Raw genomic sequence first — 17500 nt, 5'->3', positions numbered from 1 at the left:
ATATGATACAATGATATTCCTCAATGGGAAGAAATAATCATTGAATAACATGATGTATCTATTAGGTTGACATGAGAGTACCTCAAGGCAGAGAATCAATAAAATAAAAAGTACTTTTCACGTGCCTGGAAACACACCTCTACATAGGAAAAATGAGATAGAAAGACACATTTCCTTTTCTGTTGGTTGTTTTCCATTTCTCTGTTTGGGTTGTCCAATATTTACAGGTCAAAGTAAGTCCAATATTCCAATGGCATTCTAATGACTATCAGAAGAAAGCTGGAAGGATGGAAAAGCAAATTGATATCTCAAGGTGGATGGATTACCTTGATAAATCATGTATTTAACAGAATTCATATTCACACCTTAACAGTCTATGACGTTCCCAAGAAGTTCATTGAAGTAGTCATTGAGATTCTGGCATACTTTTTATGGTCCAGCAATGTGGGAAATAAGAAACGACATTAGGTAGCTTGGTCTAAACTATGTTTCCAATAGAGGAGAATATCTTGGGCCTACTTCCCTTAGAAAATACAATGAAGATATAATGCATGAAAAGAGCTTGATATTTTCACAAGAATAATTTTCTCCAGGCCAGATTTATTCGAGCCAAGTTTGGAAACTGGGATACCATGAACTCCAATCGACGTCTACCTCAAAGAATACAAACACTCGAGATCATATGGCAAGAGATGGAGGATGTGCTAAAATAGAATCTAGGACAATGTGATTTTAATGCTTGGTCCACGAATAGGACTGGACTGGGTTGTCTTGAAAATTCTACAGGCTACACAAGGAGAAACTCAAACCGACAAGTCAAAGAACTATTATCCCAAGACTACACTCTTTGCCTCAGAAAAAATGGCATACCTGAAGGGGTAATCACATGTGTGAAGGCAAAGGACTATCAACTAAATAAATATTCCAAACTCAGAAATTTGAACTCTAACTACACATGGGACATTTATTACAAAATCAGCTTGGGAATATTTCTATTTCAAGAAACCATCAGATCACATCAATTCAACAATATGAAAAACAGCCTTCCCATCAAGGTTAAGAGATATCTTAACTTTGGATAGAAATATCCAAAACATCTGTGTTCATATTGCATCTAAATGCACATGCTGCTAAGGAAATCCACAAATAGAGGATAGAGTTCATCTCTTCTTTGGCAGAGAATGGGCAAGATATACCTGGACTTGACCAATGCAGATATGGAATTTAAAACAAAATACACAATTGCCACCAAAGGAAAGGCTGAAGGACTTACTCACACAAATTTCCAAAGAAAGCAAAACTTCTACATTAAAAAATATTCAGGAGAAATATTATTATGTGAAATATGGAAGAAGAGGAATATGAAATATTGGTGTATCACTGATAACCCTAAAAATGCACGTAAAGATGTCGTTGATTTTGGATTTAGACTTATACAATAACATTTATAATTTCCCTTAATCACTAAATAAAGAATACAGAGCAAGTAAGGGGTCGAACCACAGGGAGGCAGCAAATGAGAATTTTTATCCAATTTCAATGAATTAACTCAAAGATGATTTAATTTTGCAATTAATAAATCTTAATTATCCTTAATAATATTCTTTAATTAATCAAAATTAAGTGAAACTTAATTTTGATTTTTAATATTTCGGTCAGAAAATTCAAGATATGAATACTTTAATTTTAATCTCAGATTAATTCAGATTATTAATTTCCCAATTATTAAAAAAATTTAAAACAATTTTTATGAATTAAAATTGGGAATTAAATAATCAAGAAAGGGATTTTTAATTTGGACCTCAAGATAGACGAATTTTTATTCCAATTTTATTTTTAGGTTTTTTATATATTAAATTAAATGCCTAAACAATAAAAATCGAAATCTAGAGAGAGTACCTAAACAAATTAGCCTAGAGAGAGAAAGTGAAGAATTTGGGGAAAAGATGAAATCTGACCCTACATAAAAAATCTAATGATGCAGAAATTTTCTAAATTGATTAAGAATTAAGTATCAAAAATCAGATCTTGAATCGGAATCAAAATGAAGTGCTAATTTCCTTCAAAATAAACTTCTAGGGCATGAACATTTCGCCCATGCCTTGGCGTTTTAGAATCGTTCAAGAAGATGATTCAAATACAAATCAGAGACTTACAAATTTGAGTTCCGAAGCAAGATCTGTCGACTTCAAGAATCCCTCCTGTGTCCTTCCTGGCCAATTGCTTGGGGAGAGCCTCCAAAAGTGATATTCGCCCTTTTAAAGACCTCTATTTAAAGATCCAACCGTCTAGATTGTAGAGGGGCAAAAGACAAACATGCTATCAAAATTTCAGCCCCATCCGACGTCTAGATCTCAAGATATCGTTGTTTTACTGCAGCTTAATGTAGGCCGTTGGATCATTTTATTAAGCCCAAAAAATTGATTTTTATGATTGGCTGACGCATTCCTCATCGTTTTCCACTTTCTCGGATCGCACTCTGACACGTAGTTGTCCGCGCCCGCAGGCCCAATCATTGAAAAAGTCATTGGCCTCTTTAAATGTCTATAAAGAAGCCACGTCGCCTTGTGTAATAAAAAAAACAAAAAAAAAGCAAAACAGCCGCAATATTTGAATACTTTTCAATGCACGTGTGTCGGTGATAGCCGCAATTTTTGACTGGTTTTCAATAAAAAGAAGGGCGGTGAGCATACTGGCGCCGTTTTCTTTTTAAAAAAATTGCGGCGCCGTTTTCTTTAAAAAAATGCGGCGTTGATTTCCGCGTGCATTTTAATCCATGTGGTGAATCGACGCCGCATAAATAGTAAAAAAAAAAATTGCACGTACTTGTCGGTTGCCGCGTGCGTTAAATGCACGCGGCAACTCGACGCCGCATGCACGCGCTGCGCGCGTGCATGTCGGTGGGTGTATTGAAAAAAAATAATCTCTCTCTCTCCTTATTATTTGACAATAATCATCCAATCATTCGCCCGAATTTCGGCGAATGACGTGGATGCCCTTTAGTATATATAAAAATGCCCAATAAATTAAATTTATATTATTTAAATATATAAAAATGCCCAATAGAGGTTGAAAAAATACATAAAAATATGGAAAAATCCAGAAAATTTTAAATAGCCCTTACCAACCTTTAGCCAAATATTTAAGGCCCTGCAAAAAATATTTCTTCACTGAAATGAGGTTAAATTCCATGAAAATATGATAAAAATTCAGAAATAATAATAAAATGAAAGTGTAAGTTATTTATCTTTATTTTAATATGATAACATGCAAATATAGTCATTAAAACACATAAATGTAATGTAAAATTCATTAATTAATCATGTTAATTTGCAAGTTATCAATCACCCAAAAGATACAGGAATGGATAAAAGTTATTGAACCTATTATCTCACCAACAAAAGTTACAACAAATAGAGACGTCCAAGGTTTGAGGAACTAGAACGTTAACTCAGGACCGGTGCACAACAAACACGATTATACTCATTCCTCGGAGGCCCCCTCACTGGTTATTTTATAAACTTAATGTGGATGGAGTGTCAAAAGGAAACCTCTTGAAAGTGGCATGAGGAGGAATATTACAAGTTGCCCTCCACTCGATGATCTTTTCTTTCTCTCATGGGTATCGAAATAGCAATAATATGGAGACAGAAGGCTGGTAACTTCTAGATGGAGTAATATTGTGAACAAAAAGGTATTCAAAAGATAATTGTGGAATACGACTCTAAATAACTTTGCCAAATAATTAAAATTAATACATGTTCTTTATGGAAAGATAATCAATGGTGGGAACAAATCCTACTACGTATAGATAAAATAGAGCAAATGACCCACATCTATCAAGAAGATAATTCTGTAGTTGATGCATTAGTTAACTATGCTATTAGAAAAGACGATTTTTTTTGCAGGTTTGAAGGGTTACCCATTCAAGCCGAATGAAACTATCAGATAATCAAATTAGGTATGACATGTATTATATACTATAAATCTATGAGGAAGGAATAAATCTCATTCACATTATAGGAATGGAGAAAGCAAGTAGCAGGTAATATTTTCTTCTTATAGGTTATAATTTCCAAAAATTTAAATTTCAAATACATAACATGAACTTTAAATATATACTGTTAAACACACTGATTTTGAAAACCTTTAATATACTTCTCCATAAATTATGTTCTACCCATTCATGGTAAATTGTGATCTTAAAAAATGTAAAATTATTTATGTTGATTTACTATATATCACTATAACATATGTCTGAAAGTGTAATACAGGTGGTAGAGATATTTCCTGACTTTTCGATGCCACATATTTCATCGTCAGGAGGAGAATTGGGAATTGTTGGGGGTATTGTGGCCAATCAGTAAGTGATCAAATTTCTATCCTCAACGTAGTAATACAGATTCTATAATAGAAAAAGACATAGTATACATCTTAGACAGGGGGCTTGCTATCTAAGGAACATGTCAATGAGTGCAGCAACCAAGACTGGCAGCAGGAAAGAGACGTATGAATGGGATGAACATGGCCAAAAATTCAATGTTTTATGCCAAGTTTGAAGATCTTTTTAGAATCATTTCAACAAAGCTTACAAAAAAGGCAAACATCAAAGACCTATATGTGAGCACTGAAAAGGATGATTTACCAAATATGTCAGCTTCAAAAAACAAAAGGCAACAATTTGTGTATGAAGTCAATGCAGAAAAGTGAATTAACCAAAGGTAAGGTTATGTGGCACAATCCAAAACTCTAAAGGTACTCCCTGCATAACTTGTCAAGAGTGAACTATCAATGGTGCGTGATATCTCTCTTTCCCAATAAACATCAATGCTAACCCTCGTCAATGACACTTCCTTGGACACTGAGTCAATTGCCCACGAAATATACCCTGCCTGACTTTGTTACAGAATCTGTGTTATTGATTAGATGGTCATTTTCTGCTACTATTTGGTTGACCTCAACACTGTCTTCAAGTCACATTTCAAGTCCTAAAAGAGTCTATGCGCATCACGGATGAAGGTAATATGATTTCAATTTTATGACTTTCACAATGTTAAAAACTTATAACAAAAAACTAGATTTTATTTTAAATTGATTGATAAAAATGCTTTTAATATCCTTTCTATGATATAATAGCTTTCATGTTGATCCTAACATCTATCCAAGTTTTATTTCAGATCCATATATGAGTGGTACATTGTATCTATTTCGAACAGCTTACGCATTCAACAAATTAGGCTGAAGATGAATTAGGGAGGGAGAAACATTCATTACAATTCTCAAAGTTACAAGTCCGCCAGCACTAAAAATCTCATATCAATGGTGTTTGCCCACAGGACATCTTAAAAAAATATATTCTCATGTTCAAATCAATCAAGAATTTTTATTAAAATAAATATAGCCAGGAATTCAGCTCCCATTTAGATTCAAAAATATGGCCAGGAATTGGATCAAAACATATCGACATAAAATTTTGAGGAAAGATACCACTCAAAGAATGACTGTTAGAGAAAAGGAAAAACTGTACTCAGATGCTAAAGATGATGAAGATAATAACCAAACATCTATAACTAAGTTAGAGCACATCAACTCAGAAATTATGAGCTACAAGGAAGCACTTTTAGACGAACTATGTCTTATGCTTCCCCAAGGATTACCAACACATCTAGAAATATTTAATCATAACATGCCAATAATACCAACATTTAACAATCTGATTACACTGAGAGCACTCTATATGGTTGACGGAATGCGAAAGCTTAGCTTCTCAGATGAAGAGACTTCTTTAATGGCAAAGCCTTTTGAGGATTCTATAGTTGGAAAATTTACGTATGGCAGAGCAGTTAATCTATGGGGAACTAATGAAACTCAATATATGTAAGGGGACATTTATGGTCAATGCTCTTGAAAATTAAGCTTTATGGGAAATTTAGCACAATGTTTTAATGTGGATTTTGATGAATGTTCAAAGTAATGCATGTCTCAATAAGAGTTGTGATAAAAAATACACTAGGTCATCAGTCAATTAGCTTACTGATTGTAAGTGAAGATAAAATAGCAACCTTAGTTATATTAAAAGGCTACTTAGTTTAACCATATGGTGAACAAGAAAAATCATGTATTTAGGGCTTTTCTTTTCAATAACATGAAGATAAAAATATTTTCTAACACTGTTCAAATATTTCTCTGAATTCAACTCCACTTGAATTTTTAATAACTTATTTCAATTCCTAACTACTACCTCATAGTATTTTAGGCTCAATTTACTTATGATTTAATGAAAATTAATTACATGATGATATTACTATCAAATGCTGATATCTTGATTAAAATTATGTGGTAAACATATCTATAATTTTAAGACTATTTTAATGCTAACATCCTTGGCATAACAGCTAGTTTTTTGTTCTTAATCCTTGAAAGGTATTTTGAACTTATGGTAAACTTGCAAATAAAAAATTCAAAATTAAAATATTTATTACTTTATATTGCTTATTCATAATCAATAAATATGACTGTTGGAGTCGTGGTTTTTGGTGTAGCGTGTTCAAGATTCAAAGGACAGAAGGTTGACCTCTGAAATTCGCACATCCGCAACATTGTGATAAGTTTACAATATTTAGCATAATTTTTATACTGATTTTGCTATTTTTTTCAGCATATGAATCATTTCTAACATTCATCAAAAACCAAAGAATTTAGAATTAAATCATTTGGTGAGTTTTGAAAGAGTTATAGGGGTTTGAAGTTGAACAAGGAGGAATCAGATGGTAAACTAAGAACATGGAAAGATTGATATCTGGAAATTTATCCAATTTACTGTTGAACACTTTTTTTGAGATCAGAGTTGTGAGAAATTGTATTACGAAATTGCTTCAGGTGGAATCATTGCATTTGGTGCATGAACGAAAAAGATATTTGGGTGTTAAGCATCAAAGGCCAAACACCAATCAAGAATTTCATCCAAAGAAAAATGTGGAGGAGAAGAGGACTTGAAGAAAGAACGACCACAAAATAACAGGTATTGCTAAATGGAAGTCATAGTTCTATTTATGAATTATTATATCTGAATTAATATTTCTGATCTAAAAGTCGTCTTGTTGAAATACATAAAATTGGTCCTTGGCTTGAATACTATTTAAGTAGGTGACATACAAAGTGTTGTTGAGGAGAAGACATAGTTCAGAAATATATTGTTATCAACAGATCTTTGTGGTCATTCAGGTTACGCCTTTGGGGTTCATAAGAAGAAGGCTTTGGTGGCCAAGTTGAAGTAGATCAAGCAACGTCATTTTGTAGACGCCTTTGGAGATTTAGGACAACAAAACTTCATAGACTTTTTCCTTTTCTTCGTATCCTTGTTCAGCCTATTTCCATTTGATTTTCTTTGAGGGGCATTCACACAAACACGGTTAGGGCACATCGTCACCTTGGGACGGACACTACCGAACAGCATTACGGATTAGTGTAAGTTGTCAAAAAATAATATTAATTGTGTCTCCCATTTCCTCTACCCCATTTCTTAGGTAGAAAAATCATAGGTTTATTAAAATAAAATAAAAACATAATATATAGAGAGAACCTAATTTGCCCCCCCCCCTCTAGGTTATCCCTTGGCCACTTAAACTAACAGTTCTTGATGGACGACATATCCTAATCAGGTTTGAATGAAATAGCTTGGAGCCGAACTCTATGGAAACTAGGCACATACGCAATACGATGTTCAGATGGATGCCAAAACTCTCCTTTGAGAAGGAATCCTCAAAAGTTCCCATTTGGATTGGACTTCCAGGACTAAGATCTCACTTCTTTAACCCAGGTCCTTTCCGATCTATCATATCCATGCTAGGTACTTTCATAACCATAGATGAAGGTGTTAGCAATTTCAGTCGTCCAGGTTATGCAAGGGCTTGCATAGAAATTGATATTTTGTAGAAAGTACCAGATGTTATATTAGTTCAAAATGGCTCCAAGGAAATCATTAAACAAAGACTAATCATTGAACAACAACCATCATTATGTGCATACTGCCAGATGGTAAGTCACTCAACACAAAAATGTTGGAAGCAAAAAAGGAACTTGACACACTAAAATATAAAACTCAAGTGGGTTGAGAAAACATATCCCAACAAGATTGATGCACAAATAATGAGAGAGAAGCCATGGATTAAATGGAAAGAAAAAACTACTACTTTAGTCCTCACTAATGTGAACATGGTCCATGACATAAAAACATTTCAAAAAAAAATCTTAGAAACTAGAGAAAACATAAACACGGGGAATAAGTTTAAGCTTTTAACAGTCTCCCACAATGAAGTTATTAGCGATTTATGAATCCACACGGTGAAGGAAAGAAACACAGAGATCAACAAGGATTTTCATCAAAATTCAGTGCATCCTTAAGGAAAACTAGATCCCTAAATAAGCCCTTTCTATACAGCACATAAATATCGAAGGTTACTTGGAAAATGTTACACCACAGAAAGTGACCACCAATGCACAAAACCTTAATATAATATCCCATAGTCAGCAGCTCCTTCAGATGGGATTGGACAAAGCAAACATATCTATACACAAAGCACCTAGATGAAAATCCTAAAGCTTGCAAACATAAATGTTTAATTCCGTGATATGGAACTATTGAACAATAGGAAAAGTAGAAACCAGCTTTAGATTAAAGCAACTTATTAGGACACATAAAATTCAAATACTAAGTTTAATATAACCAATAGTACAAAAGGAACAGATTGCTACACATAGTAGGAAAATTGGTTCAGGAAAATACCGGCTCAGAAGAGAGGAAAGATATAAATTTTTGGGAGAATGATTTGGATGTTAAAGTTATAATGTCAGCAAAATATTTTCTGTGCATCCTATCATACGACAATGCAACAAAACCTAAGAAATCATCTTGTTTGTTGTTTCTGTAACATACTTAATCCTTAGATCATAGGGGGGAATTTTAATATTATCAAGAATAGCTGGGAAAAACGAGGGGGAAATTATCCTAATCCAATAGCAATGGAGGCCTTTACACCAATTACATCTCTGTATCTGATTGAACCTACACACAAAGGAGACAGATTATTGTGGTGGAATGGTAGACAAGAAGCAAACAGAATATATGAAATATTGGATAGAATTTTAATCAACCCAGGTGCTCTGGTAGTAATTAGATCTCTACCTAAAAGACTATCATATCATGCTCCCATGGTCCTAACTTTCAAAAAAAGAGAAAAAATTCAAAAAACTCCATTCAAATTCCAAGAAATGTGGATTAAACATCATTTGTTTACGGAGTTTATAGAAAATAATAGGAACATGATACATGGTAAATCTAAGATTGAAAGTAATCAACTTAAAAAGAGCATTATGTCATTAGAGTCGAACTATATTTAGAAACATCCATAAGGAAAAAGAGAAACTCAAAACATAAATAGACCATCTAGACAAGGAAATAGAAAGGAACTGGGATGAACAGAAAATTTTCCTATGGAAAAAACTGAAAAGGAATTGGTAGAAAGAGAAGAACAGTATGAAATGTTTTGAAGCAGTGGTAAATATAAACTGCCTGAAAGAAGGAGACAGGAATAAAAAATATTTACATTCAGTAGTTCAATCATATAACTAGAAAGGATCATTATTCCCAAATACTCAGAAAATTATAACAATGACCAAAGGCAAATGGAGAACGGTGCTCTGGAGTACTACAAACAAATACTTACATCTCAGACAGTGCGCAGAGATCTATCACTACTTGATGTTAACCCACCTATAGTAACACATGAGGATAATTTAATGCTATGTACTATCCTAGATCTCAAAGAAATAGAGAGTGCACTGCAAACAATGACCCTGGAGAGTGCCTCTAGGCCAGATGGATTTACATCAAGGTTTTATACTTACTATCGGGACATTATACAACATGATGTATGTAATGTTATTCAAAACTTTTTTATCAATAAACAATTACCTAGAGCATGCAAAGCCACTTTCATTTCACTCATACCAAAGCACCACGCACCCACATCATTATCTGAAATGAGACCGAATAGTTTGTGTAAAGTGAACTATAAGATCATCAGCAAAATACTGAATCAGCGACTGAGGAAGATACAACCAAAACTTATATCTTAAGAACAGTATGGATTCATAAGAGGTAAACCCATTCATGAAAATATTGGCATTTTACAAGTAATTACACAATCCATCAATCAAAAAATAGTGGGTCACAATGTGATTATCAAACTGGATATGGAAAAAGCATATGATCGAGTATAATAGTCTTTCCTTATTTTTAGTCCTTCAAAGATTTCGATTTACAGATGAATGGATAGAAATGATAAATGGATGTGTTTTCCTTAATAACTTTTCAGTTGTAGTAGACAGTAATTCTACGTCATTTTTCCAAGGGACAAGAGGACTCCAGTAGGGAGATCCGATTTCACCTATTTTATCATCATGGCAGAAGAGGCATTGATTAGGAACATAACACAAAGCATTCTGACACATAGAATAGGTTACTATCATATATCCCATTGTCCATTTGCAGATGATTCAAATTTTTTTCTGAATGGCAAGAAAACGTCAGTGGAAAATTTGATGCTTCTTCTATCACGATATGGAAGTATTTCAGGCCATAAAATAAATAGGAACAAGAGTGCATTTTATGTATCAGAAAAAATGGCCTCGAATAGGAAATTAGCAATCCAAACACAGTCATCATTCACTACTGGCATGTTTCTTCTTACTTATTTGGGGTGTCTAATTTTTGTTGGAAAAGTCAAATCCAAATATTTTGATGAGCTTTAATAGGGCTGGGTTTGAAATTGGAAGGTTGGAGAGGCAAGATGTTGTCACCTGGAGGACATGTTATCTTAATTAAGCATGTGCTGATTAGCATTCCGGTGCATACTTTATCGATATATGATATCCCAAGAAAATAGTGAATGCCATCAATAAAACTATAGCCAGATTTGTATGGTCCAATAGTGGGGGCGACCAAAGAAAGAGACATAGGAAATCATGGAAAATATATATTTTCCCAAGGATGAAAATGGCTAAGGAATTAGAAACTTAGAGGATACAATGAAATTCAAATAATGAAAGGAGCATGGAATCTTCACAAAAAAACAATAGGCCAAGCTAAGTAGAGCCAAATTTGGCCATTGGGATCTAGAAGTAACTTCTAGGGATTCGCCGCAGTGAATCCAAAAACTCAAAGATATGCGGCAGGAAATGTTGGAAATTATTCATTAGAATATTGGTGAAGGCAATGTGAATGCATGGAAGACAAACTGGACGGGTCTAGGATGCATTGGAAAACTACCCAAGATGGTTATTAGAGAACCATCTTAAAAGCTCCTAGATCATAATTGGGGAAATTACTTGCAAAAAACTAACATACCAGAAACATTCATTGCAGAAATTAGAAGTCAACATATTCAACTTAATAATCACTTAGACTTTGTAAGATGGAATCTTACACCACATGGGAATTTTACAACAAAATTTGGCGTGGAAGAATTTTCGTCATAAAAAGAGGAAAAAAATCCGATGTTAGCTGGCATATGGAAAAACAAAAATTGAATTCTTCAAAGGTTAACACTAAATAGAAATATACAAGACATAGGGATACAATATGGTGTATAAATATTCTTGTTGCAAACGAGACCCACAAGTGGAAAACATGAGGCATCTCTTTTTTTACAGTGAATGGGCTAAGCAGACCTGGCATTGGTTTGTAACTAAATAGGATCTCCTGTGGATCTACCTTCATTCCCCATTCAAAATGTTTCCAAATGTAGAAAGAACAAACATGCATGAAAACAAAGCTTCTCTTCTCAAAAAACATTCTTGCATTTTATTATTATGGGAAATTTGGAAACAGAGGAATAAGTGCAAATGGGAAAATATGTATATGGGTTATGGGTATAGTATTCAAAAGGTAGGGGCAGGTACCCATAATGTAGCCCCCCTTCTTACTCCATCTAAAGTCACAAGCAAAAGATATTCAAGGACTGCTAATTTGGAAATTCCCTGTTGGCAAGCTAGAATATATCTTTTCCAATAAAATTATTTGGTGGCCACCTCCACCCAAGAACACATATAAGTTAAATGTGAATGGAGCATCCAAAGGGAATGCAGGGATAGTGGAAGGAGGAGGCATCCTCAAGATTTCAAATAAATCATTGATTTTTGCCTTTTCTAGGTACTATAATATGGCTACTAATATAGAGACAGAATGTTGGGCCCTTCTTGATGGATTGGACATATGCGCACAATTTGGAATACCACATATGTATGTTAAATCAGATTCTGTAGCCTTATGTCAAATTATTCATTCGCGAACGTACGAACAAACACGAACACGAATGTGAAAAATCCAATCCGAACGGGTTCGCGAACAGTTTGCAAAAAGATGAACCATTGCCGAACGGGTGGTATTCCCGAGGAAATTATTTTTAAAATAGAATATTATTATTATTTTATTATAATAATAATAATATTTTTAAAAATATTAGAGAGAGAGGGGGGGAACGACAACCCATCTCTCTCTCTCCGTCTCCCGTGTCCCCTTCCCCTCTCACCCCCTACCTAGACATGGTCGTTCTGCTCTCTTCGTTTAAAACAAACGAAAAATTCGCGCAAACGAACCGCACAGGGGTCTGTCCGTTGTGCTGTTCTTTTTATGTGCAAAAATTAGAATCGAACAATTCGCACAATTTGAACAAATTCGCACTAATCGCACAAATTGGCACAAATAGACGAGGGCTATGGCAGCCATGGCAGCGTAGATGAGCAAGATGGCAGCTGTGGGGCCGTGCTGCGTCGTCGAGCAAGACCGGAGAGGGAAGAAGCTGGCCGCCGGGAACCTCGCTAGTTCTTGGGGAATCATCCCGCACAGAATAATTTGATGCCTCATCATTATAAAGGGATTGATGAGGCATCAAAGCGAATTAGTGTGGGCATATCGAACTCATCAATGCTTACAGTTGGTCATGTTATCTCCGCAAGGCAAATGAGTGCTTTATCTAATTTTTGTTCTGCTATGCGGGCTAAGCTTGACAAATATGTATCTGTACTAACACGAAATGAGGCTTTCACTATCGCCTCTTTACTTGATCCATCTATGAAGCTTTGCCTGATCGATCCACAAGCTAAGAATGAGGTTCTATCTACCGTCCGCAACATCATGGGGACACATTCAGTATCCAGGAACCCTGGGAATCGGCGCACCGAACCAAGTGCTCTATCAACAGCGCGTGATTTCATACAAATGGAGCTTGAAGAAATACTAGATCCATCTGAGCTACCACAACGAGTTGATCCAATCGCAGAGCTCGACGTAGACGCGACGGCCCCCCCAGCATTCGGTACGGAGGTGTCACATTGGTGGAAGATGAAAGGTATCATATAATTTGCATTGTTTATATTCCAAATATTGTGCTTCATTCATTGAATTTCTGACTAATTGTACTCCCAAAATAGGTCAGCTTTCTTACCCCGCGTTAGCACTGGTGGCGAATTAATTCCTAGCAGTTCAAGCAACGAGTGCCACATGTGAGTGGCTTTTTTTAGAGGGTCGCTGAGTAATCAACTACCGGCGATCAAGGCTCACAGCAGAGAGTGTTGAGGTGTTAATGATGCTGAAGTCATGGTACAGCAACGACGACCTGAGAGCAGATGAGGACGAAGACGGTGATGAAGAGGACGGGCCATTTAACATACGTCTCAATGCACCGACAGGTTAACTCTGTCCTTGCTCCTTGTCTGGTGTAGAGAGCTCTATTATTTATCTTTGCCTTCGTGAACAAAAACTATGATCGTGTGATGTCAAATTATTTCTTTTTTTCAACACGCAGATTAGCGCTCCACCACACAATACCGCCTACAATGATGGAAGAATCCCGCGGTCTAAATGCTAAACTCCTCTAGTATTTCCTCTCTCTATCATTCTATGGTTTTTTCTTCATCTCTGATTATATCTTCCTTATATCTCTCTAATTAGCTGATTCTCTCTTTTCCTCATTTTAACCTCTCCACTTTCCTCTCATTCCCTAACTTCGTCTTCAAATCTCTCTTTCTGTCTCCAATTATAAGATTTTCTTTACATGTGCAGAATAGGAGTGCTCGTCATCGGGCTGAGGGCGCTACTCAGGATTCAACCATTGCCGAAAGATATACTCGGCCAGGGGGCAGAGTATTAGTTCTGCAGCTCAAAATACCCAGCCAGCAATCTGACTGGAATTTTGAAGGTTTGGGTCTACAGAGGGACTTCAATTTTGAAGACAGTTATTTTCCTTAAAAAATGAGTTGTACTCTTCAAAATAGACATGATGTACCCCACGTTTTGCATTTGCTTGATTAAAATACGTGTTTACTCAAGGATATGTCTCCACATAGTGTTTATTCTTCTTCAAAAATTTAATTTTCCGCCATGAGGAGAGATTGCGGCCTTTGAAGAAAATTTCCTAAGGAGAAAAATTGCAGAATCTTTCTACCTCTCTCTCATCCTCTCTTCCTCATTCACTCATTCTCTCATTATCACTCTCTAATTCTGTCTTTCTCTCACTGCCATTCTCAAGAATTCACTCTATCAATGAATCTGTCTTGCGCTCTCTTTCTAATTATCTGACTCTCTCTTATCCTCGCTTGCTCCTCTTTACTTTTCTCTCATTTCCTGACTTTGTCTCCAGTTTTCTCCATCTTTCTCTCTCCCTAATTATCTCTTTCTCATTTCTATCATTGCTGATGTTCTCTTTTTCTATCTCCGATTCTCTCTCTCCTTCTAATTCTTTGATTTTCTCACTCTCTCTTATTCCCCCTTTCTATCTATCAAAATCTCCCTTTCTCTGTCTTTAATCCCCCCTTTATCTTCATCTCTCTATCTCCCTATTCCTTTCCTTCTCCAATTCACTGTCCCACACTCTCACCATCGCTCTCATTCCCTCTGTCTTCCCCTCCCTTACTCACCCTCATGCTCTCCCTCTTCTTCTCTCTTTCACTCACTCTCTCCCTCTCCCTCTCCCTCTCCCTCTCCCTCTCCCTCTCCCTTTCCTTCTCTCTTGCACTCTCTCTCTCTGACAGAACTAGGAACACTAACATTTGATTTTAAAAATGGCATCTTGAATTTTTTACAGTATGAGAACTTTAAAAAGTTATGTTATTATTGTAGAAATACCTAAATATATTTTTATTGAAATCTAATCATTCCACCTTCTAACCAAGTCCTAGAAAAATATGGAAGTACACTCTGTTTCATGTATGTCATTTTAATGAAATTAATTCTCAAAAATCTATTAAATTAATTAATTCCTTCCCTTTAAGAACGAATGAATTCAGTTATGTCTCCCAATGAAATGAAATGAAATGAATTACCAAAATTAATTCAGTACAATCTCCTCCTCTGATTAAATTGCCAAATGAATTCGTTTAATCATTCCAAAAATTTTTCTTATATCTAAATTACAACAATGACATAATAACCATTATCACTAGATTTAATGACTGTTATATTTATACTGATAGAATTATACTGAATATGGTGTTTCATGACTTGCAATTCGTAAATTAGTATAACGTCATACGAAATTAGATTATTTGTAGTAAATTATACTTTATGCATAACAATTTTTTGCAATTTAGAGCATTTTATGCACTTTCCAAACAATTATGTTCTTTCTGTGCGACTTTGTTCGTTTCTGTGAATTTTTTTCGGTTGTTCAAATTTGTTCATTTTGTGCAAATTTGTTCATTTGTTCAAATTTGTTCGTTTGTTCGAATTTGTTCGTTTGTTAGAATTTGTTTGTTTGTGTGAATTTTGTTCGGTTGTGTGAATTTTTTTCGGTTGTGCGAATTTTGTTCGGTTGTGCAAATTTTGTTCGGTTGTGCGAATTGTTCGAATATTTGTTCGAATTTTCGCACTTAAAAAGAACAGCACACCGAACAGACCCCTGTGCGGTTTATTTGTACAAATTTTTTGTTCGTTTTAAACGAACAGAACAGAACAACCATGTCTACCTCTACCCTCCCTCTCTCTCTCACTCTCCCCGCCCCCTCCTCCCATGCCCCTCTCGTGATATTATTTGGGGGGAAACATCAACATTAAAAATATGACACATAATATTGTTGATTTGATAGGGAACTTTCTCACAATCCTGAGGTTTTAAACTCGGTTGAAATTTCGTAAGGCAGATCGCCCTCTTCGTTTCAAACACTTTTACACCAGGGAGATATAGAAGGTATACTTTGACAAAACGATGGTCCATCCTCCACGAACCAGCCTGACGATGACATACTTGGTCTGAACATTTCTAACGCTTTCAGACTCAAGATTAGAAATAAGGGGGGATATCATCATAAAGGAATAAAACGGAAGACCTTTCAGCAAAATAATGGTCCTCCATTGTCGTCCCCGAGCCAACCCCGGCACCGACCCATCTCCATGTAAAACCGGAGCTGCTCCCCAGCGTCGGGCAAGTCCAACGCAAGATCCTCCAAACAGTCCTCCACCCTGCGGAACCCCTTCTCCATCTGATCCTTGCTGATCAGCCCCATGTCAAAGCCACGCTCCAGAAGCTCCCATAGCCTTGGACTGCCCTTCGACGCCATTACCGCCACCAGAGCTTTCTTCACCAGCTCATGGTGGAAGAACGGCATGCCCAACTCCTTAGCGCAGCGGCAGGCCTCCGTTAACTCCCCCCCAGCCGCGTACTCCTCCAACAGCCGGTTCATCTTCTCCTTCACGTCCTCTATTTCCCAGCCAATTCTGCTACTGCTGCTACCGCCGCCCCAGCAACGAAGAATTCTCTCGCCGGCGAGCGGCGCGGACAAGAGCGCGTTGGCCATCTTCAGCACGGCGGAGGCAGCGGCGCTGCCCCCGCCGAGCTGCTGCAAGTGTAGCGGCGCGAGGGCCTCGTCTGCCACCGCGCGCGCCAGGAACATGGCGAGGTCGTCGGCGGCCGTCGGCACGTCCAGCGCCGCGTCCTCCGCCGAGGCCAGCAGAAGCTGAAATCCGCTAAGTAATTCCTCCGCCGAGAACGGCAGCGCTGGAAGCAGCATCGACGCCATCTCCTTCTCCCTGCTCCGCCTGTCCATGGCCATGGAGATAAGCTTCTTCACAAACACCGCTCCCGCCGCTATCTCCGTTTCCAAGTTGCCGATCACCTCCAGAATGTCACCCGTCAAGAAGTACTCTTGAATTATACCCTCTGCCCTCTTCTTAAAACTCTTCATTTGGGTTTCATTCTCGTCCTCGGCTGGATTAGGAAGAAAGACCAGAGAAGACCAGCTGACCCAGCCCTCGGAGGCGGCCCTTGAGATGAGCCCGTCTAGCAGCTGCTTAGCGTTGGGGATGTCAAGAGTTAGATCTTGAACCCCATCTATGGTGCGGTTGAACCCTTTGGTAATCTGGCTGGCATTTATCAGCCCCTGGTTACAGGAAGATCTCAGCAGGCGGAGAACGAGCTCTGCAGCTTCTTTTCTCTCCATGGCTATC

At 36.8% G+C, this 17500-nt stretch overlaps 1 protein-coding gene across 1 annotated transcript in view; it reads right to left on the bottom strand.

The window, feature by feature from the left end:
• Positions 1-16337: 16337 nt before the first annotated feature.
• Positions 16338-17500, bottom strand: part of LOC144709833 (MA3 DOMAIN-CONTAINING TRANSLATION REGULATORY FACTOR 2-like) — a 2245-nt gene continuing 1082 nt past the window's right edge. Inside the window, exon 2 of the mRNA XM_078583480.1 lies at positions 16338-17500. This exon is cut by the window's right edge and continues 60 nt beyond it. Coding sequence (XP_078439606.1) covers positions 16387-17500 — 1114 coding nt within the window. The 3' untranslated portion in view covers positions 16338-16386.

The sequence above is a fragment of the Wolffia australiana genome, chromosome 11 (assembly GCF_029677425.1).
Source record: "Wolffia australiana isolate 7733 chromosome 11, ASM2967742v1".
Classification (NCBI taxonomy): Eukaryota; Viridiplantae; Streptophyta; class Magnoliopsida; order Alismatales; family Araceae; genus Wolffia; species Wolffia australiana.
This window is presented reverse-complemented; position numbering and strand designations above follow the sequence as displayed.